The sequence below is a fragment of the Oncorhynchus nerka genome, linkage group LG7, assembly GCF_034236695.1.
Source record: "Oncorhynchus nerka isolate Pitt River linkage group LG7, Oner_Uvic_2.0, whole genome shotgun sequence".
NCBI lineage: Eukaryota > Metazoa > Chordata > Actinopteri > Salmoniformes > Salmonidae > Oncorhynchus > Oncorhynchus nerka.
The window spans coordinates 65774357-65798928 of record NC_088402.1 but is presented as its reverse complement, the minus strand read 5'-3'; the positions used below and the strand labels follow the sequence as shown (position 1 = coordinate 65798928).

General features: G+C 42.3%; 1 protein-coding gene and 1 long non-coding RNA gene across 20 annotated transcripts in view; one reads left to right on the top strand and one right to left on the bottom strand.

Moving 5' to 3' along the window:
- Nucleotides 1-24340, top strand: part of kif1b (kinesin family member 1B) — a 111180-nt gene extending 86840 nt beyond the window's left edge. For 9 of the 19 annotated variants that reach the window (XM_065020721.1, XM_065020724.1, XM_065020723.1 and 6 more), the window contains 24 exons: nt 1746-1864; nt 2415-2500; nt 2784-2913; nt 4311-4470; nt 7319-7409; nt 7523-7641; nt 8109-8164; nt 8537-8737; nt 10373-10481; nt 10610-10676; nt 10877-10961; nt 11303-11408; nt 12367-12393; nt 14454-14568; nt 15003-15136; nt 15531-15592; nt 15958-16103; nt 16356-16622; nt 18379-18450; nt 18596-18717; nt 19122-19274; nt 19607-19799; nt 20035-20153; nt 20611-24340. In XM_065020721.1, the coding sequence (XP_064876793.1) occupies nt 1746-1864; nt 2415-2500; nt 2784-2913; nt 4311-4470; nt 7319-7409; nt 7523-7641; nt 8109-8164; nt 8537-8737; nt 10373-10481; nt 10610-10676; nt 10877-10961; nt 11303-11408; nt 12367-12393; nt 14454-14568; nt 15003-15136; nt 15531-15592; nt 15958-16103; nt 16356-16622; nt 18379-18450; nt 18596-18717; nt 19122-19274; nt 19607-19799; nt 20035-20153; nt 20611-20653 (2782 nt within the window). In that variant the 3' untranslated portion in view covers nt 20654-24340. The remainder of the gene's footprint in view (nt 1-1745; nt 1865-2414; nt 2501-2783; nt 2914-4310; nt 4471-7318; nt 7410-7522; nt 7642-8108; nt 8165-8536; nt 8738-10372; nt 10482-10609; nt 10677-10876; nt 10962-11302; nt 11409-12366; nt 12394-14453; nt 14569-15002; nt 15137-15530; nt 15593-15957; nt 16104-16355; nt 16623-18378; nt 18451-18595; nt 18718-19121; nt 19275-19606; nt 19800-20034; nt 20154-20610) is intronic. The other 10 variants (XM_065020728.1, XM_029664566.2, XM_065020731.1 and 7 more) reach the window with 3 other exon arrangements.
- LOC135572554 (uncharacterized) lies at nt 9113-20673 on the bottom strand. The gene is made up of 2 exons (XR_010464387.1): nt 20584-20673; nt 9113-18704 (listed from the first exon to the last, which is right to left on the bottom strand). It is a non-coding gene; the product is annotated as an uncharacterized LOC135572554 (long non-coding RNA).
- Nucleotides 24341-24572: the final 232 nt, after the last annotated feature.

The following is a 24572-nucleotide window of genomic DNA, read 5'->3' as shown; positions in this document are numbered from 1 at the left end:
GGTGTTTATTTTTCATTACCTTATTTTATTATTTTTTATTTGAATTGTATTTTGCTTTGCTTTCTTTTCAATGTCCGTAGTCATATTTGTTAACAGCATACAGTACCAGTCAAAAGTTTGGACACCTACTCATTGAAGGGTTTTTCTTTATTCTTTACTATTTGCTACATTGTAGAATAATAGTGAAAAATGAAAGGAAAACCCTTCAATGTGTAGGTGTGTCCAAACTTCTGACTGGTACTGTATGTGTGATACAATGGCAATGATATCAATTATCCATATAATAACAATGATGACGTTAATAATTGTAGGAGTGGAGGTGATACTGATTTGAAATTCACATTAATGATATCAAGTAAATAACCTTAGTGGTAAAAAGAAATACTACACATATGTATTTATAGTACATCTGAATCAACTCCGTTTGTATTTCAGATGTCATAGCCACCGCATCTAGTCTGGCTGCATCCCAAATGGCACCCTGTTCTCTATATAGTGCACTACTTTTGACCAGTACCCATAGGGATCAAAATTTGTGCGCTATGTAGGCAACAGAGTGTCATTTGGGATCCAGACTCGGAGTCAGACGGCAGATCGATGCAGGCCCAGCCAGTCTGTCCTGTTAACAGCCCTACCTGCGTCATCATGACTAAAGATATTTGAGATATATTTCTCCTCTCTCCTTCGCCTCAGCATTGAGTTCTCCTGCACAGGGAGGGGGAGAGTTAGGGCAACGGGAGCGCTGCAAATCAACCCCCACAAAGCAACAACACGTCAATGTGTGACTAAAGCCCGTCGACATAACAAGCGAGTCGACTCTGACTGCTGCATTTCAATTTAGCTAGTATTGCTGTTTTACCATTCAACAACATGGCTGAAAGAGATTTGTTTTTATTTTTGCAATATCAGTTGTCTATCATTTTAGCAGTTTGTCTATTTTTGTGTTTGTCTATTCTGAAATATCTCTTAATTTGTGATATAATGCATTTCTGAGTTTACCATAAGGTCGCATCCCAAATGGCACCCCTTTTCCCTATACAATGCCCTACTTTTGACAAGGTCCCATAGTGCACTACTTGTGACCAGAGCCCTATGTAGTAAATAGGGTGCCATTTGGAACATGACCTCAATCACTTCAGTGATCATCTGATGATTGTAACTAAAAGTGTGCCTCTCGGCCTTGCACAAATGTCAATTGAGTCAGTGATTGGCTATTGGCTCATTAGATCTCATATTACACCCCTTCCATGTGACTAGGATGTATTGTCATGACGCAGATGGATCAAGCTTAACTTCTTTAGGGCCTTCTGTACTGTCATTGAGTTATGGTCAAATTCATTTAAATACCTATTAATTCATTAAGGGTTCAACCCTAACTTCCGCTTCAGTAAAATGTTCACTTAGTTTCGTTTCTTGACCAGTGGATGTTAGGAATGCCTCTAAAAGACACTTGAAGAGCTACCTACATAAGGACTCCATAACATTGTATATTTATAACCCATAGATACAGCACTCATAAGCAGTATACGGTTTACTGATGCAGTATGTTATGTGCTATGAACTTCTTATGAACCCTTTAACTAAATGTTACCACGTTCAAATGAAGAAAGTAATGAAATATCCGCGTCACCTTTTTTATTGACAAATATAAATTCATTTGACCAAGCCTTGTGAGGCAAAAGCAGACCCCAATAGGGGCTTGTAGGGTCAGATCCTCACCTCTCTCACCCCTCCTTCCCCCATAGAGCCTTTGTGTACCTGAGCAACCTGCTCTACCCCGTGCCCCTGGTCCATCGTGTCGCCATAGTGACGGAGAAGGGCGATGTCCGTGGTTTCCTGCGTGTCGGTGTCCAAGCCATCGCTGGTACGTACTGCTCCATCTCTCTCTATTTCTCTCTACACACACCCTCTTTGACAAGATTCATACCCGGGCCTGTATTCACAAAGCGTCTCAGAGGAGGAGTGCTGATGTAGGATTAGGTCCCCCTGTCCATTATCTAAATGGCAAACTTGTCCTAGATCAGCACTCCTACTCTGAGACTCATTGTGATTAGTATTAGTATCTTATATACTGTCACATAATTGTCCAATCCTGCTCCTTGAGTATGTATCCAGGTAGAATGTAACAATGTGTGTACAAAATGCGACAAGGCTCCCTAATCACAGACCACATTCACTAAAACCACAACAAAACAATTTTATACAAGAAAATACCAGATCTAACTCTACAATGAATCAGAATGACTGGAAGAAATGTTGAAAGGCCCTCGGTTTTCTTGCGTCCTGAGAGAGAATTCCCAGAGTCGACTGCTTTGTGCTCTTTGAAGAGACGAGTCTGCTCTTGTCAACACACCACGTTAATAACTGGGGCTGACGAACGCGATGACAATGACTTGTAAAACGTGTCTTTGTAGCTGACGAGGAGGCCCCAGACTACGGGTCAGGAGTGAGACAGTCGGGAACTGCCAAGATATCCTTTGACGACGAATACTTCAAAAAGGTAAGGCCACGTCAGACAAACTCTTTTTTTTTTTTTGTTATAGCCGATTTCCCGAACACAGATTGAGCCTAGTCCTGTTCAATGGGGATTCTCCATTGAAAGTGCTTTTTAGTCTAGGACTAGGCTTAATCTTTTCTACATTCCATACACCTCCCAATAAACGTGTCTTTTAATCAGCAACATTTTCTCAGTGTTTTTTTTTTCTTGAAATGTTCACTATCAAAGCAGCTATATGCTAATATCCACTCCCTCTGTCTTTCTCTCTCTCCCTCCCTCCCATCAGAATGACTTTCCTTCCACAGTCATGACCTGCTCTGGCCTGTCTCTGGAAGAGCTGCGCTTCGTGGAGGGCCAGGGTCAGAGTTCAGAGATCATCACCCCCTCAGAGGAGCAGAACAGAATCAATGACATGGGTAAGGAAGGAGAGACCGGCGCAGCTCCAAGACCCTCTCCTCTCATTCGTATTAGGCCTACATCTCGCCGGCCAATGGCTTGAATTGAGTGGGAATTAATCGTGGCAGACAGTGTTGTCCCTAAATTATTTTCCAGGTAGGGCTCTGCAAAGGCACCCAAATTAGCATCCAGGGCCTCTTAAACCAACATTTTCAACCAAATGTTTGTAGGCGGGGGAGGGTGGATGGCGTCCCGCCTCTACAATGATGGGGGAAACGCTGGTGGCGGAGGATGAATTGAAATAGGTTGATACAAGAGTTGGAAACGGCCTTCAGTCATAAAAATCAAATAGATTTAAATTACTAAAGGTCACGAGGCAGCAGGTAGCCTAGTGGTTAGAGCATTGGGCCAGTAACCGCAAGGTTGCTAGATCGAATACCTGAGCTGACTAGCTAAAAATCTGTCTTTCTGCCCCTGAACATGGCAGTTAACCCACTGTTCCTAGGCTGTCATTGTAAGTAAAAACTGACTTGCCTAGTTAAATAACAAATAAAACGTTTTTGGCTAATGTGAAACTCTGGGTGTAAAGTGACATCTGGTTGGTGCAGTCATATCTAGTTTCCCTGTGAAGGAATTTACAATAGTCCACATAAGCCATTTGATAGAAAAACATAATAAACTTTGACCATAAACCTTCCTTTCATTGTGCACTTTATTGAGCTGTTGAACTGTAAGTAAAGAGGGAAGGAGGAGAGGGAGAGCGAAAAATATGGAGGGAAGTAGAGAGAGTTGGTCTAGCAGTTAAAGCCGCTGTCTCTGGCACATGTATGGTCCCCCTGCCTGCGTTGAATAGAATCACGGCCCTACCAGCCTTCTCACCTGTGCATCTACCCACATCCCCCTTCCCGTTATACCTGTCTCTATCAATAAAACACTAAAATCCTGGCCTCCCGAGTGGTGCTGCATCGCAGTGCTTGAGGCGTCACTACAGCCCCTGGTTCGATCCCAGGCTGTGTCACAGTAGGCCGTGATCGGGAGACCCATGAGGCGGCACACAATTGGCCCAGCGTCGTATGGGTTAGGGGAGTGTTTGGCCGGCCGGGGATGTCCTTGTCCCATCACGTTCTAGCGACTCCAGTTGGACGGCGTTTCCTCCGACAGATTGGTGCGGATGGCTTACAGGTTAAGCGAGAAGTGTGTCAAGAAGCATGGCTCTCGATCTTCGCCTCTCCCGAGTCCCATTGCTGCAAATCCCCTATGGACAAGACTGTAACTACCAATTGGATATAATGAAATTGGGAGAAAAGTAAATGTATGAAAATTGAGGATAACACACAATATTTTTGCATTGTGTTCATCCTGGTATGTACCTGTCCACAGCATGTTCTAACCCTTTGCTGTGGGTGTTTTGTGACAGACCTGAAGCTGGTTCAGGGGAACTTGGTTGACCCTAAGCTTAGTCGAGAAGAAGGACTGGCCGACCAACTGGAGGTGGGCAGTATCTTTACCTTCCGTGTGACCGTGCTCCAAGCCAGCGGCATTCTCCCAGAGTATGCCGACATCTTCTGCCAGTTCAAGTGAGTTGATCGGCTATCATCAGATCTGTCCTCAGATCAACCTCGCAGGCTACGGAGCACACGCACACCGCTGCCATACTGATCTAGGATCAGGGCTGTTGTCAAAGTGTGTGTGTGTGTGTGTGACCGTTCAAAAGTTTGGGGCCACTTAGAATTGTCCTTGTTTGTCCATTTAAAATAACATCAAATTGATCAGGAATACAGTATAGACATTGTTAATGTTGTAAATGACTATTGCAGCTTGAAACAGCAGATTTTTTATGGAATATCTACATATCAGCAACCATCACTCCGGTGTTCCAATGGCACATTGTGTTAGCTAATCCAAGTTTATCATTTTAAAAGGCTAATTGATCATTAGTAAACCCTTTTGCAATTATGTTAGCACAGCTGAAAACTGTTTTTCTGATTAAAGAAGCAATAAAACTGGCCACATTTAGACTAGTTGAGTATCTGGAGCATCAGCATTTGTGGGTTCAATTACAGGCTCAAAATGTCCAGAAACAAATAACTTTCTTCTGAAACTCATCAGTCTATTCTTGTTCTGAGAAATCAAAAATATTCCCGTCACAGAACAGCGCAAACTGGCTCTAACCCGAATAGAAAGAGGAGTGGGAGACCCCGGTGCACAACTGAGCAAGAGGACAAGTACATTAGAGTGTCTTGTTTGAGGAACACAGACGCCTCACAAGTCCTCAACTGGCAGCTTCATAAAATAGTACCCACAAAACACCAGTCTCAACGTCAACAGTGAAGAGGCAACTCCGGGATGCTGGCCTTCTAGGCAAGAGTTGCAAAGAAAAAACATATCTCAGACTGGCCAATAAAAATAAAAGATTAAGATGGGCAAAAGTACACCGACACTGGACAGAGGAACTCTGCCGAGAAGGCCAGCATCCCGGAGTTGCCTCTTCACTGTTGAAGAGCGCTGTTCTGTGAAGGAAGTAGGACACAGCGTTGTACAAGATCTTAAGTTTCTTGGAAATTTTTCGAATGGAATAGCCTTCATTTCTGAGGACAACAGACTGTCAAGTCTGAGTCAATTGGAGGTGTACCTGTGGATGTATTTCAAGGCCTACCTTCAAACTCAGTGCCTCTTTGCTTGACATCATGGGGAAATCAAAAGTGATCAGCCAAGACCTCAGAAAATTGTAGACCTCCACAAGTCTGGGTCATCCTTGGGAGTAATTTCAAAACGCCTGAAGGTACCACGTTCATCTGTACAAACAATGGTATGCAAGTATAAACACCATGGGACCACACTGCCGTCATACTGCGTTCTGTCTCCTAGAGATGAACGTACTTTGGTGTGAAAAGTGCAAATCAATCCCAGAACAACTCGAAGGATTTTGTGAAGATGCTGGAGGAAAACAGATACAAAAGTATCTATATCCTCAGTAAAACGCTTCCTATATCGACATAACCTTAAAGGCTGCTCAGCAAGGAAGAAGCCACTGCTCCAAAACCGCCATAAAAAGCCAGACTACGGTTTGCAACTGCACATGGGGACAAAGATCATACTTTTTGGAGACATGTCCTCTGGTCTGATGAAACAAAAATAGAACTGTTTGGCAATAATGACCATTGTTATGTTTGGAGGAAAAAGGGGGAGGCTTGCAAGCCGAAGAACGTCATTCCAACCGTGAAGGACGAGGGTGGCAGCATCATGTTGTGGGGGTGCTTTGCTGCAGGAAGGACTGGTGCACTTTTAAAAAAAAATAGATGGCATCACGAGGATGGAAAATTATGTGAATATATTGAAGCAACATCTCAAGACATCAGTCAGGAAGTTCAAGCTTGGTTGCAAATGGGTCTTCCAAATGGACAATGACCCCAAGCATACTTCCAAAGTTGTGGCAAAATGGCTTAAGGACAACAAAGTCAAGGAATTGGAGTGGACATCAAAAATCCCTGACCTCAATCCTATGGAAAATGTGTGGGCAGACCTGAAAAAGGACGTGCGAGCAAGGAGGCCAACAAAGCTGACTCCGTTACAACAGCTCTGTCATGAGAGGAATGGGACAAAATTCACCGAACTTATTGTGGGAAGCTTGTGGAAGGCTACCTGAAACGTTTGACCAAAGTTAAACAATTTAAAGGCAATGCTAACAAATACTAATTGAGTGTATGTAAACTTCTGACCCACTGGGAATGTGATGAAATAAATAAAAGCTGAAATAAATCATGCTTTCTACTATTATTCTGACATTCCACATTCTTAAAATAAGTGGTGAGCCTAACTGACTGAAGACATGGAATTTTTACTAGGATTAAATGTCAGGAATTGTGAAACTGAGTTTGAAAGTATTTGGGTAAGGTGTATGCTAACTTCTGGCTTCAACTGTAGATATTCCATAAAATCAGCTGATTCCAGCTACAATAGTAATTTACAACATTAAGAATGTCTCCACTGTATTTCTGATCAATTTGATGTTATTTTAATTGTCACAAAATGTGCTTTTCTTTCCAAAATGAGGACATTTCTAAGTGACCCAAAACTTTTGAAGTGTGTGTGTGTGTAACAGAAGTACTGATGACACTTAAGGTCGACAGGTATAATGGTTTAATACTCGTTATAAGCATGTATGAGCCTTTATGATGTCTTCTTCTAATATGTTATAAGGCTTATGTGATATGTAACTAATTCCAAATGGCTGTTATTTAGTCAGGATCGTTATGAGAGGATGGTAATAAGACCTTATAAGGGTAGGGTGTTAAACACAAGTCATAACAACAGCATCAGGAATCATACCTGTCGGCTTTCATTTGTATAGACCTTTTAGTAACAGTTTACTTATGTGCAGTATTATTATTTGTGATAATCAAGCATCATCTGTTGGCTCCTCAGTTTCCTCCATCGTCACGACGAAGCCTTCTCCACAGAGCCTCTGAAAAACAGTGGGAAAGGAACTCCTCTGGGCTTCTATCACGTCCAGAATGTGAGTGCATGCACAACGCACACTCACGTACACACCACACACATACACATACACAAAGGTATAGAAACATGACCCAAAACTGACTCATTTTCCCATTCCCTCCTGTTATGTAGATTTCAGTGGAGGTGACTGAGTCGTTCATTGAGTACATCAAAACCAAGCCCATCGTGTTTGAGGTGTTTGGTCACTACCAGCAGCACCCTCTGCACCTGCACGGTCAGGACCTCATAAGGTAGGTTGAATGGTCACCTGCACACATACGGTATGCTCCAGGGTGAGGTTTTCCCTAGATACAGCTTTCCCTCCAATCCTATAGGAGAAAATGCTAAACTGATCCAAGATCAGGATCTAGGCGCTACATAATGCCACACCCCCACATACCTTTATTAATGATGAATTGGTAATGATGGGTTGTCTAGTAGTAAAGTAAAGCAACACTCTCAACTGTCAATTTGTTAACAAGGTCTTTTGCTACTGTAGTACTACATAATTTTATTCCAGACCAGCACACCATGATTTGTTGTCTAATTACCATTAGCCAGAATGTCTTAAGGCTCACATCCAACACATTAAAAACATCACATTAAAAGCTCAAGTAATGACATCAAACAAAAACATACAAAAAGCAATTCAATTTAAACTAAATGTGTCGTCAATATAATTCAATACTAAATGTGTAGTCTTTTTGTTTGTTTGTAGTCCTCCTCAGGCTGCCAGGAAGTACTACCCTATTCCAATGCCCCTGTCTAAGCCAGGTAAGGATTCTTCATTTACCACATCGACAGTATCGTGGACAGCATTGCAGAAAATCTTGTAATCCCTTTATCCAATTTTTTTTTTTTTTTTTTAATCGCCACCACACTGTATATCCAGTCACAACTGCATGTCTCATATCTTCCCCTCTTTCTTTCCTTTTTTTTGGGCATTTTGTTTTCTGACCCATTTCCTTGTCACTACTCACCCACACCCTCAATATGTCCTATATCCATCTCTCTATCTATATCCATCTCTCTTTCCCAAACTCTTCCACTCACTCTTCCACTCACCCACATTTTTCTTACTCCCTCTCTCTTCCATTCACTCCCACCCCTACGCCATATGACCTACCCCCCCCCACCCCGTCTCAGACCACGCCCGTAAAATAGAGTTGATTCGTTACCTGATGACTGGCTCCGTGCCCGGCCAGGTGCTGGACACGCTGTCCGAGCATGCCAATGCCCTAGCATCCACGGCAGTGGCCAGCCTGGAGGACGGGGCTGACCAGCTCTCTCACTTCCCTTTCCTTCCCATGCCCACCAGCCCCGTGCTGACTGTACCCAGGCACCATGGTTGGTACAGCGGACATTAGAACCGTGAGAGTAGTAGCTGGGAGTAGCAGCAGTATGCGCTGTACTATTAGCCTGGTCCCAGATCTGTTTGTTCTGCATCGACAACGACCATATATACACACAAACAGATGTGGAATCAGGCTACTCTACTGTAGCCCTGTGCTGTGCTTTTGTTTTGCTTTGTCTTCTGGCTGTAGTTGGCATAGGCCGGTGTGGTGCATCCTAGTTTTGTCTGGCCCAATTCTAGTCCTAGTCCCCTCCACTGTCTCTCACATACCAACCAGCCACATACCTTTTAGGGCTGGGAATTACCATGGACCTCACAATATGATATCATCACCATACTTAAAGAACCAAAAGTTTGGACACACCTCATTCCCAGGTTTTTATTTATTTTTAGTGTTTTCTCCATAGTAGCATAATAGTGAAGACATCAACACTATGAAATACACATATAGAATCCTGTAGTAACCAAAAAAGTGATCAACAAATCAAACTATTTGAGATTTTTCAATATAGCCACACTTTTCCTTGATTACAGCTTTGCACACTCTTAGCATTCTCTCTCAACATATTGCTCACTATGTGTCTGCTGCAGAGAGATGAGACGGCATGAGAATACAGGCCTAAAGCCATTTGGGCTCCAGTTCCATTACCTAAACACACACGAACAGAAAAAATGATGTTTCCTTTTAACAATCTCTGGTGTTGTTGAGTGAATAGTTGAATAGCAAATCTCTATCTGCTGTAGAAAAATAATGTTAAAAGCGAAAGAGGTAAATCAAATGTTATTAGTCACATGTGCTGAAATACAGCAGGTGTAGGTAGACCTTACAGTGAAATGCTTACTTACGAGCCCATAACCAACAATGCAGTTTTAAAAAATATGGATAAGAAATAAAGTAACAAGTAATGAAAGAGCAGCGGTGAAATAACAATAGCGAGACTATATACAGGGCGGGACCGGTACAGAGTCGATGTGCGGCGGCACCAGTTAGTTGAGGTAATATTTACATGTAGGTGGAGTTATAATCAGGATGTGGCAGTTTGATAACTCAGCAGGATATATAGCTTCTAATGTGTAATCTGTCATATAGCCTCCCCACGTCCCCTAGTGTAGCGCTATAGAATTGAGAGTATTTGTGATTTGCGTTTGGACAGGCTGTGTTGTAGTGCCACTCCTTGATAGTATTTAAATGAAGATTGCAGTGTTCCCGGCTTAATTAAATTGTAGTGGATTTAGAATTGGACAGTTGTTTTGTACCTTGTGAAATAAGCCCTTCGAGTACAGTAAGGAGTATTGATTAGTGAATGTTTACAGGCTTATAATAACACATTAGCGTGTTACAGGAGTTTCCGCATGTCATCATCACTATCTATTTAACCATTGTTTACGTACGCCACAGCTCCCTAGAAAAATCTGAGTGTGAAATAGTAGGACACGTACTGTACATGATGATTATCATCCCCTGTTCATTTTTCCAAGAAATGCAGAATTCATTTTTCTCTCGAGGTTATTTCAGCAGCCACCTCTGTTACCACATGCTATTTAGATTGTCTAATGGGTTTGCGTGTCTCACTCGCTCTCTGTCTGTCTCTGTCGCTGTCTCGGTCTCTGTGTGTGTTTCCCCCCAGTACCAGCCACCAAGCTCAACACCATCAGCAAGTCCAACCTGGGCCAGTGTGTGAGCAAGTACGACCTGCTGGTGTGGTTCGAGATCAGCGAGCTGGAGCCCACCGGAGAGTGAGTGTCCAAGTCTGCACGCACTCACGGTCGCATGCACACGAGCATACACACATGCGGACGCATGCACATACAAACACAGGGGTTTGGCTGTTCGACTTATGTTTGTCCCTGGCTTCTTTCCGTAGGTACATACCAGCTGTGGTGGATCACAGTGGAGGACTGCCCTGCCATGGAACCTACCTACTGCATCAGGTACAGTACAGAGACCCCTCAGGGCCCATATTCATAAAGCATCTGAGTAGAAGTGCTGATCTGGAATCAGTTTAGCCTTTTTGATCATAATTCATAATATTACATGATTTGACTGTTTATGATGGTATCGTTGTTGATATTGACACGTTCAGTCATTGTGTCTGGGCTACTGGGATACTGACTGTTTGCTTGTGCTGCAGGGGATTCAGCGCCGGATCACCGTCACCCTCATCCACGAGAAGGGCAGTGAGCTCCACTGGAAGGACGTGCGTGAGCTGGTTGTCGGTGAGTGCTTCAAAATAAAGGCAAATCCAACTGAATTCATAAATTTTATTTGAGAAATGTAAATGCATATGGATTTGCCTCCGCTATGTTAGCACAAAAATACACAACTGGCCTACCCAAAAGGTAATTGGTTCCAGACAAGATCATTGAAAAGTGGCAACTATTTTAAATGATGTCTAAATAAACAAAGAAAAGCTATAAAAAAAATTACAAAATTAAATGTCACTTCGTGAACTGACTGATTTTAATTAAATTTGACTCGAATCCCAGTGTCTGGCGACATTACCGGAGAGACAGGGCTTCATCATCATGAGAACATCCTGTGTTGCTTGCTTCCTCAGGTCGGATCAGGAACAAGCCAGAGGTGGACGACTCTGCAGCAGATGCCGTCCTGTCCCTCAACATCATCTCTGCCAAAAATATCAAATCATCCCACAATGCTAACAGGTACGCCAGTACTGCCCTACCAAGTAAAAAGGCAGTAACTGCTCATTTGGTCTAAAATGAGTCAATGTCATTTTTGCTATATTAAATACATGCTTAATCATGTGGACAAGTATCCTGCCTGTATTGTGTTTTGAAGAAATTGGGGGTCATGTTAGCAGTAACTGCGTTAAAGTTACTGTGAAACCAAGGTAAATAAAAGCCATTTTTCTCAGTTCCACGCTATGGTGCAACACTGCCCTACCAAACCTTTTTGCTTGGTAGGGCAGTGTAGCACCATCAAATTGCGTTAGCTCCCCAATCTAATGCCTAGGTTTTAGCTCATCGTGTGCAGGAGGGTACAGGCATAGAAGATAATCATACAGTATAAGAATATTATGTCTTTGGATGGATTTTATGACAAGGGTTGGTTTCCCAGATACTTCTTAGTCCAGGAGTAGGCTTCATCTGTATGTTCAATGGAGATTCTCAAGTAAAAGTGCCTTTGTAATCCAAAACTAGACTCTGTGTCTGGGAAACCGGACTATAGTGCATTTTATTTAGTAGTCTAAGAATTCTAATTATATATGATTATCTTTGTTGTACTGTATAGTGAAATATGGTAATGATATTGAATTGGCATGCATGTTGTCTGTGAAAAGTAGAAACAAAATAACAGTTTTGTTATTCATAACAGAATAACTCTGTCCAAATTGAAAGGAATCGTCACTGCCTTTCAAGGTTGCCTTTCCTGGCTAGAAGAGACAGCAAAAATGGCCCATTTCAGTGTTGTGTGTGTGTATAAGCTCTGACATTGGATGTATGTACACAGACATTGCATGTGGGCAATCACATTCATTTCCAGTGCTAACATTTTGCTCTCTTTTTTTATTTACTCCATTGTTTGTGTTGCTTGACTCTCTCTGCTTTCTCTTTTGTTTTTCTTTTCTCCTGCTGCGGCTGGACTCTTGATTTTGCTCAGGCTTTGTCTTGATAAGGATATTGCTAGGTACCAGCAACCAAGGAACATAAAGTGTCTTCTCTGAAATAAGCTTTATGGCTCTCTTTGGCTTTTTATAGACATTGGGGCGGATCCTACCCTGCAATTAAGTCATAATTGTCACTTAGTCGTGCATTGATTTCAATGGGAAGTTAGGATTTGCCCCTTAGCCTGTAGTAATAACTCTTAATTTGTGTTCTCTTGTCTTACACCTTTTGATACCACTCCCATTGGTTAATATCCTTCTAGCCAGTACAAACCTATTAGCTTGGAATTGTTATTTTCTACAGCTCTTTGATTGCGCTCATTTGTCATTTCATCACATTGTGAAACGAGGACAGTTTCATCCTTTTTTCATTCTATTATCACGGCTATCATAGCCTATTATTCACGCTTTTGTTAACTGAGGCTTTTCTGATTTTGGAAAAGGTCACACTGCTAATTCCCTTTGTCTTGCACATAAGCAATAGGAATCTAAAGACTAATTACTGTAAAACATGCTATCCTATGGCTTAGTGGGGACTTTTCAGAATCACTCCGTCAGCCATCGTGAGTCCTTGAGGGATGAGGGCAGGGTCAGGCGAGCTAAAGGTTATGTAGTGCCCCCTGGTGGTTAGTAGAGAATTTGTTCATGAGTAATGAAAAATACACCTTCTGCTACTTTCATTGGAAACCAGTGGTCTGTTGCTCATTGACGGACACCAACAAAATCAATGGATCAAAATGTAATTTCCCCATGGGGGAAAACAAGTTAAAAAAACATAACACAGTCGTCACAAACGAGTAGGCGCAGCACAGATTTACATTGACGTTTTAGTCATTTAGCAGTTATCTTATTCAGGGCGTCTTGCAATCAGAGCCATTCGTTTTTTTTATCAACCGCACAATCGGACTGTGAAGATTGTGACATTTCAAGAGTAGAACACAATGGAATGAACCCTTCCGTATATGAGGTGTCCTCACTCCCAAGGGTGTATGCATCCCAAATGGCACCCATGCATCCCAAATGGCACCCTATTCCCTGTTTAGTGCACTACTTTTGACCATACTTAATTTCCCCTCATAAGAATTAAAATGGCCCTTATCTATAAAAAAGCTTAAGCACTCAAAGCTCTTGACCAGCTTTTCACACTTGCGTTGTAGCGTGACACCTGCTCAAAGCGTGCGTGCTGTTCAGGTCTCACCTCCGTGCGTTTCCTCACTCCTAGTCGTCACCAGGACCGCGTGTGTAGCAGTGCTTTCACTTCCACAACCATAGTTCAGGGATTCATTGGTGTGTCATATAATGCTTAGAATCCAGTATTATCCCCTCTTCAATTCGTCCATTTTAATACAGCTTTATTTCCCCTCAGAAACAGTTAGAAAAAGCAAGTTAGGTTACAAATATTAACATTTGTACCGTATCTCTGGGCTCTATTTTCTACTCTAGTATATGTTTTGGTAACAGTTGGGGAGAGAGAGCAGTAGATAACACTGACATTTACTTCAGTTACTCCCCGTGGCTACTTATTAACTTAGTTACAGCTAGGCTACTTCCTATAATATGTGTCTGGTTGTGTCCACATGCCATACAGACCTTTGTCTATTACAAAATGATGTTCTGGTAGCATTTGCAAAGTCTTTCAAAATACTACTAGCAAATATATAGCAATAGTTGATGTGCAATATGGTTACCTAAATTGACCCCAACCCCAGTGATTTTTCTCTAACCTTCAGTGAGTAGATTACGCTGCTACATCAGGCTATATTATGAACTGTTGGTTGCTTACTCTCACACCTCTATTGTGATATAAAGGAGAGAACCTTGGAGGAACCACAACCAGCCTCATTGTGACACTGAACAGCCATTTTAGAAATGTCCCACACAGTTGAAATGATCCACCAGGGTGCGGCCAAAATGGCAGCTATACAGTGCACTACTTTTAGCCAGAGCCACAGACACCCTATTGCCTATAATACACTGCTTCTAGTGCACAAAAGTAGTGTGCTTGACAGGAAATAGGTTGTCATTTCAGACATGGCCTCAGTCTGTAAACGTGGAGTACTGACCTCTCATCTTTTCCGCTCAGGACCTTCTACAGATTCGAGGCTGTGTGGGACAGCTCTCTGCACAACTCCCTTCTGCTCAACCGAGTCACTCCCTACGGAGAGAAGATCTTCATGACCCTGTCTGCATACCTGGAGGTCAGCCCTGCCTGCCATCTTGATTTTACTGTATCCACCAACCTAGGGAATCCTGTCTCAATAATGAATTGGTATTGTGTATTAATAAAACATAATCTACCGTCTCTAAGCCTACTGTTTAGGATTTAGGGATTTTATTTGCAGATGATAATTATCATCAATGAAACACATTAAATGATATCTATAATTGATAAGTGTCAAGGACACTTGTAGGTAAATCAAACTTCTAAACATGTACTGCTATAATACAGATATTCTTATTCGGCCATACTTTAAAAGGGCTGCATACATGTAAATAAGAATGTATTGTGAATAATGATGTATAACAGCCCCATAAGCACTATATACAGTAGTGTTACAGTATCCACTCATTTACAGTGCTCTGCACTCAGGAGCTTGAGCGCTAACATGCTAACCGTTTCTCCACTCCACAGCTCGACCACTGCATTCAGCCTGCCATTATTACCAAAGACATCTGCATGGTCTTCTACTCCCGAGACGCCAAGATCTCCCCTCCCCGCTCCCTGAGGAACCTCTTTGGAAGCGGCTACTCCAAGACCCCTGACTGGTAAGACATCTGACAGTCATTTTGTGTCCACCTTCTATATGACTCGTAGACAGCTGTCAGATATCTAAGTTGACAGATAAGCAGCTGTCAGCCATTTTGTGTACACCCTTTATGACTCCAGTAGAGGCTGCTGAGGGGAGGACAGCTCATAATAATGGCTTGAACGGAGCAAATGGAATGGCATCAAATACCATTCCAACAATTCTGCTCCAGCCTTTACCACGAGCCTGTCCTCCCCAATTAAGGTGCCACCAACCTCTTGTCTATGACTAATACACAGCTGTCGGTTATCTATGTTGACAAATAATCAGCTATCAGCCATTTTATATTCAGCCTTAAGATACGACCTTGATGAACAACACCCTAATATAACCTCTTGTGTTCTGTATTACAGCAACAGAGTGACTGGCATCTATGAGCTGAGCTTGTGCAAGATGTCTGACACAGGAAGCCCAGGTTAGTGCAATCTCTCTCTCTCGAAACACTGTTGGTATTGGGATAAAAGCACCGTTAGCCTTATCTATGAACCAAACTTAATAGCAGAGGATAGCTAAAATATACCCCCCAAACATACTCCTTTCCACTCCCCTGTTTTCTATAGTGCTTGTGTGTGCTTGGTATAAGTCCAGACAAACAGTTGTGTATTGATATAACAGCCACCCTCGGAGGTAGTGACGTTTCAACCTTCTTATGTCTTAATCAGAGCTGGTTTAAATTCATGACAGGATCCATGTCTGCATGCTCTCTCTCTCTCTCTAGCTCTTTGTATCGCTCCCCCTTTCCACTATATACTGAGAAGTGAGTGTTTGTTTGCTACTCAGGTATGCAGCGGAGGAGGAGGAAGATTCTGGACACTTCTGTGGCCTACGTCCGGGGAGAGGAGAACCTGGCTGGCTGGAGGCCCAGAGGAGACAGCCTCATCTTGGAGCACCAATGGGAGCTGGAGAAAATGGAGCAGCTGCATGAGGTGCCTGAGCACTTTGAGAGTGTTGAGGGCAAAGGGAAGCCTGAAATGGCAACAACTAAAAAAATCCTATGTAGTGCACTACTTTAGACCAGAGCCATATTCCCTATATAATGGCTTATTTTTGCTAGAGCCCTATGTCCTGTATCATGAATTATACTTTTGACCAAAGCCCTCTTCCCTGTATAGTGCACAATTTGGATAAAATTAATTTCAAACTCTCTCACGCTTCGTTCCTTTTCCTTCCCCCTCCAGGTGGAGAAGACGCGTCACCTGCTGCTGCTGAGAGAGAAGCTGGTGGAGACTGCTCCAGCTACAGGCCCTGGGGGGCCCACCAGCAAGTCCCTGAGCGAGTCACTGTCCCCTAGCATGAGCAGCGGCACCCTGAGCACCTCCACCTCCATCTCCTCCCAGATCTCCAGCACCACCTTCGAGAGTGCAATCACACCCAGCGAGAGCAGTGGCTACGACTCGGCCGACATCGAGAGCCTGGTGGACCGCGAGAAGGAGCTGGCCACCAAGGTGAGGAGGGAGGGAGGAAGGAGATGGGGAAACAAAGAATTTTATAAATGGGCTGAAACTGGGAGGGATTAACCTGAACTTGTCCAATAAGAAACACATGATTTCAGTAGCTACGGTTTGCACTAATAAATACACCCCATGGTTATATTCATTAGGGAATGCAAGGAAAATGTTTTAAAGGAAAACGTAAATGACAGTTTCTTAAGTCCAAGTAGTCTCTCTGTTTCAGTCCATTTTCTTTTGTTTGATGCCTAATGAATATGACCCTGTTTTAATGGTTTACAAACTGTACCTGCTAAAGTTGTACTGCACATGGTCCCCAACAAAGGAATGGGGTGGGGTGTTCCAGAAAGCAGGGTCAATGAGTTGGCCAGCTGACTGACCTAAATCCAGTGCATTTGGAAAGTATTCAGACCCCACATTTCGTTACGTTGCAGCCTTTTTATAAAATGGATTAATTTGTGTTTTTCCCTTATCAATCTATACAGAATACCCCACAATGCCACAGCAAAAACAAATTTTTTGAAAATGTATTAAAAAATAAAAAACGGAAATATTACATTTACATAAGTATTCAGACCCTTTACTCAGTACTTTGAGGCATCTTTGGCAGCGATTACAGCCTTGAGTCTTCTTGGGTATGACGCTACAAGCTTGGCACACCTGTATTTGGGGAGTTTCTCCCATTCTTCTCTGCAGATCCCCTCAAGCTCTTTCAAGTTGGATGGGGAGCGTCACTGCACAGCTATGTTCAGGTCTTTCCAGATATGTTCGATCAGGTTCAAGTCCGGGCTCTGGCTGGGCCACTCAAGGACATTCAGAGACTTGTCCCAAAGCCAATCCTGCATTGTCTTGGCTGTGCGCTTAGGGTCGTTCTCCTGTTGGAAGGTGAACTTTCACCCCAGTCTGAGGTCCTGAGCGCTCTGGAGCAGGTTTTCATCAAGGATATCTCTGTACTTTGCTCCGTTCATCTTTCCGTTAATCCTGATTAGTCTCCCAATCCATGCCTCTGAAAAACATCCCCACAACATGATGCTGCCACCACCATGTTTCACCGTAGGGATGGTGCCAGGTTTCCTCCAGATGTGATGCTTGGCATTCAGGCCAAAGAGTTCAATCTTGGTTTCATCAGACCAGAGAATCTTGAAAAGGCTGTAATGTGCCTTTTACTGAGGAGTGGCTTCCATCTGGCCACTCTACCATGAAGGCCTGCTGATTGGTGGAGTGCTGCAGTGATTGTTGTCCTTCTGGAAGGTTCTCCCATCTTCACAGAGGAACTCTGGAGCTCTGTCAGTGACCACAGGGTTCTTTGTCACCTCCCTGACCAAGGACCTTCTCCGCCAATTGCTCAGTTTGGCCGGCTCTAGGAAGAGTCTCGGTGCTTCCAAACTTATTCCATTTAAGAATGCTGGAGGCCACTGTGTTCTTGGATCTTCAATGCTGCAGACATGTTTTGGTACCCTTCACCAGATCTGTGTCTTGACACAATCCTGTCTCGGAGCTCTATAAACAATTCCTTCGACCTCATGGCTTGGTTTTCGCTCTGACATGCACTGTCAACTGTGGGAGCCCACTGGTTTGTTGTGAATTTGAGCCCAGCACTGGAATAACTCATAGTAGAAAACTGTATTGTCCCTCAAGGGGAAATTGGTTTTGCAGCAGAATCATATCCATAAAGTCAACAACAAACATTTCACAACGAATAGGACACAATGTACACAACATAACATTCACCATATTATCTGTTGTCCTGTAGTGCCTCCGCCTTCTGACCCACACTTTCAACAGTGAATACAACCAGGTGTGCAACAGCATCAGTGACTGCAAGGTGAGATACAGTAGAGGTGGATCGATAACAAGCTGCAATGCCTTAACAGAACAACATGACATTGTCTGCCAACTAAATTTCACCAAATCAGTGTGGTTACTACTGTCTTAATCTCCCCTTCCTTGTTTCCGCTCTCTCGCTCAAGCTGTCAGACATCTCCCCCATGGGCCGTGACCCGTCGGTGACCAGCTTCAGCAGTGCCACCCTCACCCCCTCCTCCACCTGCCCCTCTCTGGCTGACTCCCGCTGTAGCTCTGTGGATCAGAAGTAAGACTCTATTATAGTAGACTCCATTATAGTAGAATCCATTAGACTATAGTAGAATACATATAGTGGACTCCATTTGAAATGAACACACCTCTCCCATTCTAAATTATATCTAGTATTGACCACTCCATATAAACCAATAACACTTGAGCTTCATCAACCTGGTATACACTTTTGTGCATAATTGAGGGAGTGGCACTTTAAGCCTCCTATATACTGTTAAAACCATTTAAAACAGTCATAAGAAATAGGCTAAATATTCATGTCCGAGCCACAGGTTTGTATACTATATTCTGGGACACACCCTACAGTTAAAATGTTTCTGAAGTGCTTCTAAATATGTGATTATTTTTGAATATTTAATTCTTAGTATCATCAGACTGACGCTCTTTATTGTTTCCCAGGACCCCAGAAGCCAATTCTCGCGCCTCCAGCCCCTCCTGCTCGGACTATGAGAACTTCCCCATGGTGCCCACCCTGGAGACGTCTTATCTGGCTCGAGCCGGCAAAAACGAGTTCCTCAACCTGGTGCCCGACATCGAGGAGATGAGACCTGGGTAACTGCTATCTCCTTGTCCCCCTCGTGTTAGCAGTGGGCATGATGATGACGATCACTTTGTTTTTTTAATCATATGGCATGCCAGAATGCTTATACACACAGATAGACAGCACATCACAAATGTTCCAAACATAATGCATTAGACACACAGACATACAGTATTCACGCAAACAACCATATAGCATAATGCAATACATTTACATAGAGTATAGGTTTGGTGAGTGGCTAGACTAACTCCTATTGTTAACCCTGCATGTTCGAGTGGATGTCATAGTTTCATAGCTAAAAACCCAATGAATCGAACTGAGCCCCTGTTCTCTCCCACCACAGGTCTGTGGTGTCCAAGAAGGGTTTCCTGAGCTTCATGGAGCCGCGGTCCAACTCGTGGGTGAAGCACTTTGTGGTGGTGCGCCGGCCTTACGTGTTTATCTACAACAACGACAAGGACCCGGTGGAGAGGGGAGTGCTCAACCTGTCCACTGCCCAGGTGGAGTACAGCGAGGACCAGCAGGCCATGCTCAAGGTGGGCCCACATGCACGTGCGCACACAAACACAAGCGACTTTCACCTGTTTGGCAGGTACAGGCATTTTAATGGGTCAACACTATACCCACGCACAATGTGGAGTTTTAAGAGTAGAACAGGATTGATACGAGCTCTTCGGGTTGAACAACAATGGCACATAATGCCCTTACATGTGTAAATGGCTTGCCACAAGGGTAACTAGCTTCCTCGTGTGTTGTTTGAATCCTCTCTAGACACCCAACACATTCGCTGTGTGCACAAAGCACAGAGGGATCCTGCTCCAGGCCAACAACGACAAAGACATGAACGACTGGCTATACGCCTTCAACCCGCTTCTAGCGGGAACAATAAGGTACTGTACACATTCCCCTAACTAGAAATACAACATTGTCAGCTATTTAGGACCCGTTTCCTTGTACCCAGTACCCATGCTTAGTCCTGGAGTAAAAAACATTCTCAATGGAGAATGTCCATAGAAAGTGCATTTAAATCGAGGCTTGATTTGGGTTCAAGAAACCAGCCCTTAGTGATTTAAGCATTACCATTGAATAGAACCCATAGAAGACTACTGAGAGTACTGATGTTGATAAGGCTCTGATGCTACCCATAGAGAAATGATTTCATTTTCTATAATTGTTTATTTTGATATACCTTTGCCTGTAAAGTAAAGCTTATTGCTTTAGTGTACGTTTACAACATTTTTCCAGTGCTCTAATCTACTTTTTTTTTTGCCCAGCACCCAACTTGGTGGGATATATACACGGATGTTGTTTTTTGCTTACGGTTGTTGTTTTTCCTTCAACTCACAGGTCCAAGTTGGCGAGAAGGCGCTCTGGTCTGCTGAAGAACTGATAGAGTTCGTCTGTGTGCAGGAAAACATGGCTCCTATTCTTCAGACTAGCCTTGGAACACATACCAAGTGTTAACACTTATTAACCATTGTGATTCTTGACGGTTTTCTCTTGTACGTAGACTTGTGGCTTAAGTCTCCTCTCAAGCAACTAAAAGTTTAAGTTCCTGAAAATCTGCTTACCCTCCAACACCCCCAACTCTCCCCCTTCTCTATTTCCCTCTCCCAGCCTCTCGTGTTTTCGTTTGGGATTCGTTTTCGTGTTTTGTTTCTCTTTGTCGTCATTACCCTTCCCTGACCCCTCTAACTAGTAGCATGTCGTAATAGTCTACTTGTATGTGCACGATTCTTCAGAAACAGGTTCTGACCACTCTCTTTAAGTTTACTAATCGTCTGTAAAGATTGTCTTTATATCAGTGTTAGCTGTCTATCAAGAATATTTTATTTTACGCGCCCGCATGACAACAGCAGCATTCCTCAGGAGAAGACCAGGTTTGCTTATTCTACACACCAAAAAAATCACATATGACAGTTAAAAAAACTACTGGGAAACAAAAAAAATGAGGAACTACATGAGAAATATCAGTTTACGCTCTCCAACAGAAAGCACCGCTGGTTCAAGAACTATTGCTGCTAGTGAAAACAGGTTTTCAGTCTACGAGACTTTGCATTGGGCCTCTGCCCCTCAGTATAATCTAGCCCTCATACACCACCCCCCACTCCTCTGAATTTTTGTGTGAAATACCGAACGGGAAAACAACTGTTGGTAAAGATTGCCATTTTCAGTTAGACATTATTGCAGCATTGGAGAAACACTATTGTTATCCACGTGGTATCCATGTCCTACTGTTTTGACCTCTGTATACACAAATCAACCCCAAATTTAAGCATTGCTGTCTGTCTACCTGCAAGGACTTTCAAAGCGATTTGGCGTATAGGAGTATGACATTAGAAATACAACTAGCAAAATAAACACGATTCAGTAATGAAAATATTAAATTGAACTATTCCCATGAAAATACATTACTGAACACCCCTCTACTCTTTTGCCAGTTCAGCTGTCCTTGATATCTCAGTCATTGAATAGATAGATAAATAGAGCAGGAATATACCAAGTCACCGATAGAGGGAGGAGGAGGGGGGACAGTACTGTGAGGAGAATGTCATTTGTACTTAATGTTCCAGGATCCTTGTGCTAGTCTCCTCTCATTTACTCTTAGTCTTACTCTTAGTGCTTTTCCTACACTGCTCTATTTAGGTTCATGGCTAGTCGGCTCACATAGCCACACTGGACCTCAGCATTTATTCAGTGTTTTATCATCGCATCCTTGTGTAACAACTAAAGACATAACACAGTGCAAATGAAAGGAACCAAGGGAACTCAGTAGGGTTGAATAGCCTTGACCCCTTGGTAGTTATTTGGTGAAGGTTGTAGTGTGTTGCCTTGCAGAAATAGACCAGATGATAGCCTGTATCTGGTCCATTCACTCTCATGAAAACCATCAGGTACTGTGTTTCTTCGGGTGAATTGGTGAACAAACAGGGTGGGGCGGATTTCCCACAGAATCCCATATTTTTCTTTTGTTATTCTTTCTTGAATCTAAACCTCATTAACTCCGCTAACTACTCATAAGTTATTTTTTTTATTAGCACTGTTGATTATTTTATACTATGCGGTCATTCCATAATGGATTTTGATATGAAATAATGGAAAAAATGCGAAAGAAGTGAAGTTTTATCCAGCTATGTTTTAACATTATTTTGCACATTTACATATAACTAATAACTATAGCAAGACTATAGAGCAGACCAGACATATTCAAGCCAAGATCAATTGAATCTTAGCACCGGCAGTAAATACGAGGTCTTTTAACGTAAGTATTGATAAGAAAGTGACATGGTTGATGGGTTACCACCCAGCTAACACAGAACGTTTCACAACCTAAAAAAAAAAGTTCCCGTAATATTCTGGGAACCAAAATGTGTTAGCTGGGCAGTGTGCATGATGATTGATGTGTTGATGAGTATCTCTGAGACTGCTAATGTTTACTAACTATAGACCACCGTCTGGGATCAAAGGGATAGAAATGCTCTGATGCTTTTTCTGATATTATTTATGAAAATATTTGCTCTGCTCGTCACAATAGGTCAACTGCGGCCACACGTTTTAGGTCCCTCAAAATTATGAAGTGACATTAAAATGGGGGCTCTGTCTCTACATTTGGTTGCTTTGTACTGTACGTATGTAAAGAATGGAATATTCAGAGGGCTATGAGATGGCTCTGGCCAACCAACCAGTAGTTCCTTTTGCCCTCGGCACACTGCAAAGATAAGTTGAAGTTTGAGTGTGTAGAGACAGTGACAATTGTGGACAAGCCTCTGTGTTTGGGGCTTCATAAAGTTATTTGCTAAAATTAAGACATCATTTTTCAGTTTGGAAATTCATCGACAACATTTTCTCAGAACAGATGAAAATCGCTGAAAGACATTCTGCCCTCAGGTCAACCAACCTATAGCAGGGCAGATAGAAAAACCTTTTGCTCGTTGTTGGATTGTTACTTTAAGAGCTGCAGAAATGGTTCTCCATGTATCTTTACTGAAAAATGATTAGTTGTAGGAGGACAAGCTTTCCTCAACCTCCAAGATGACAGAGCAGCCTCTATGCACTGATCAAAAGCTAAGTTTACCTCCCATTAACTTCACTGTATTGAATAATGACATGTATGAGCTAATATTAACATATTGATATGATTACCTGTCAAAGCAAAGATTTCCACTTGGCAACTAATCTATATGATAGATATTATTATGGATTGTTTCATCTGTATTTATCGTTTTGCAATGTATATATTAGTTTGCAGCTCTTTGCACAGAATAATAAAAGGTATAACTAACTGATCAAATAAAGTCTGCTCAATTTCAGTTGTTTCACTACAAATGAACCAAATGATGGCGTGCAGCATTTGCAAGCTGAGGCAGTTTGAAGAGAAAGTTGAATGTACTATCAGGATGTTGCTGTGTATTATTTCCATTTATCAAAAAGGAACTAAAATTGTAGGGCCCAGTTGTAGGGAGATGGGTCACTTTAGTGCTTCCTTTTAGAAAGTAGTCTGAAATAAGTTTGCTTTTGAACTTAAACCATATTAGTGATAGCTAGCCATCTAGAATGTTGCAGTTGCGCTTTTTGTTATTTCTTGTTTGTTTTTCTAATATCAGGGAGTATATTAAGAAGTAGCTATTGTTGTTAGGCATCCAAAATTACAGTATACCATTGTTTCTCAAGATGTCTTCACCTCAACGCTTTCCCATGCTGCCTTTAAAACAAAACTAGCCATGATATTTTGCATCTTCCCCACTGACCCCAGTCAGAAGACTTATTTGTTTTTAACTGACATTCCTTCTGATTTGTTCAAAAAATCACAAAAAAGACAAACCACGACATTATCACTGTACATTATTTGTCAGATTGGCTTCATTTTCATACTTATTTTGTAAATATCTGTGTTGTATGGGGCTTGAATTAAAATGTAAATATGTTTCCTGTATTTGTAATAATCATAATCCATTCGCTGTATAGCCTAGATGTGTCATGCAGATGTCCTAATTCTGTGTATGGTAATCTTGCACCATTGAGCTGTTTAGTGAATGAGGTAACAATAAAAGTACAACCCGTGCATAAGCAGAATAAATTCAATCTGTTCGTCTCATCCTTTATCATGCTACTGACTGGGGTCATTTTGAACCCAGAGGCCTATTTTTAATCATATTTAAAAGGTTGTTTATTCAATGTGTTTTTCATGACTTTGTCAATCAACTTGCTTAATCTCACTCATTATTTAGTGTTTCTGTGTCAATATGGTCTTAATCAAATACAAATCCTTTGGGGTAATTTTAACCCCAGCCAAAACAGTATCCTGTCTA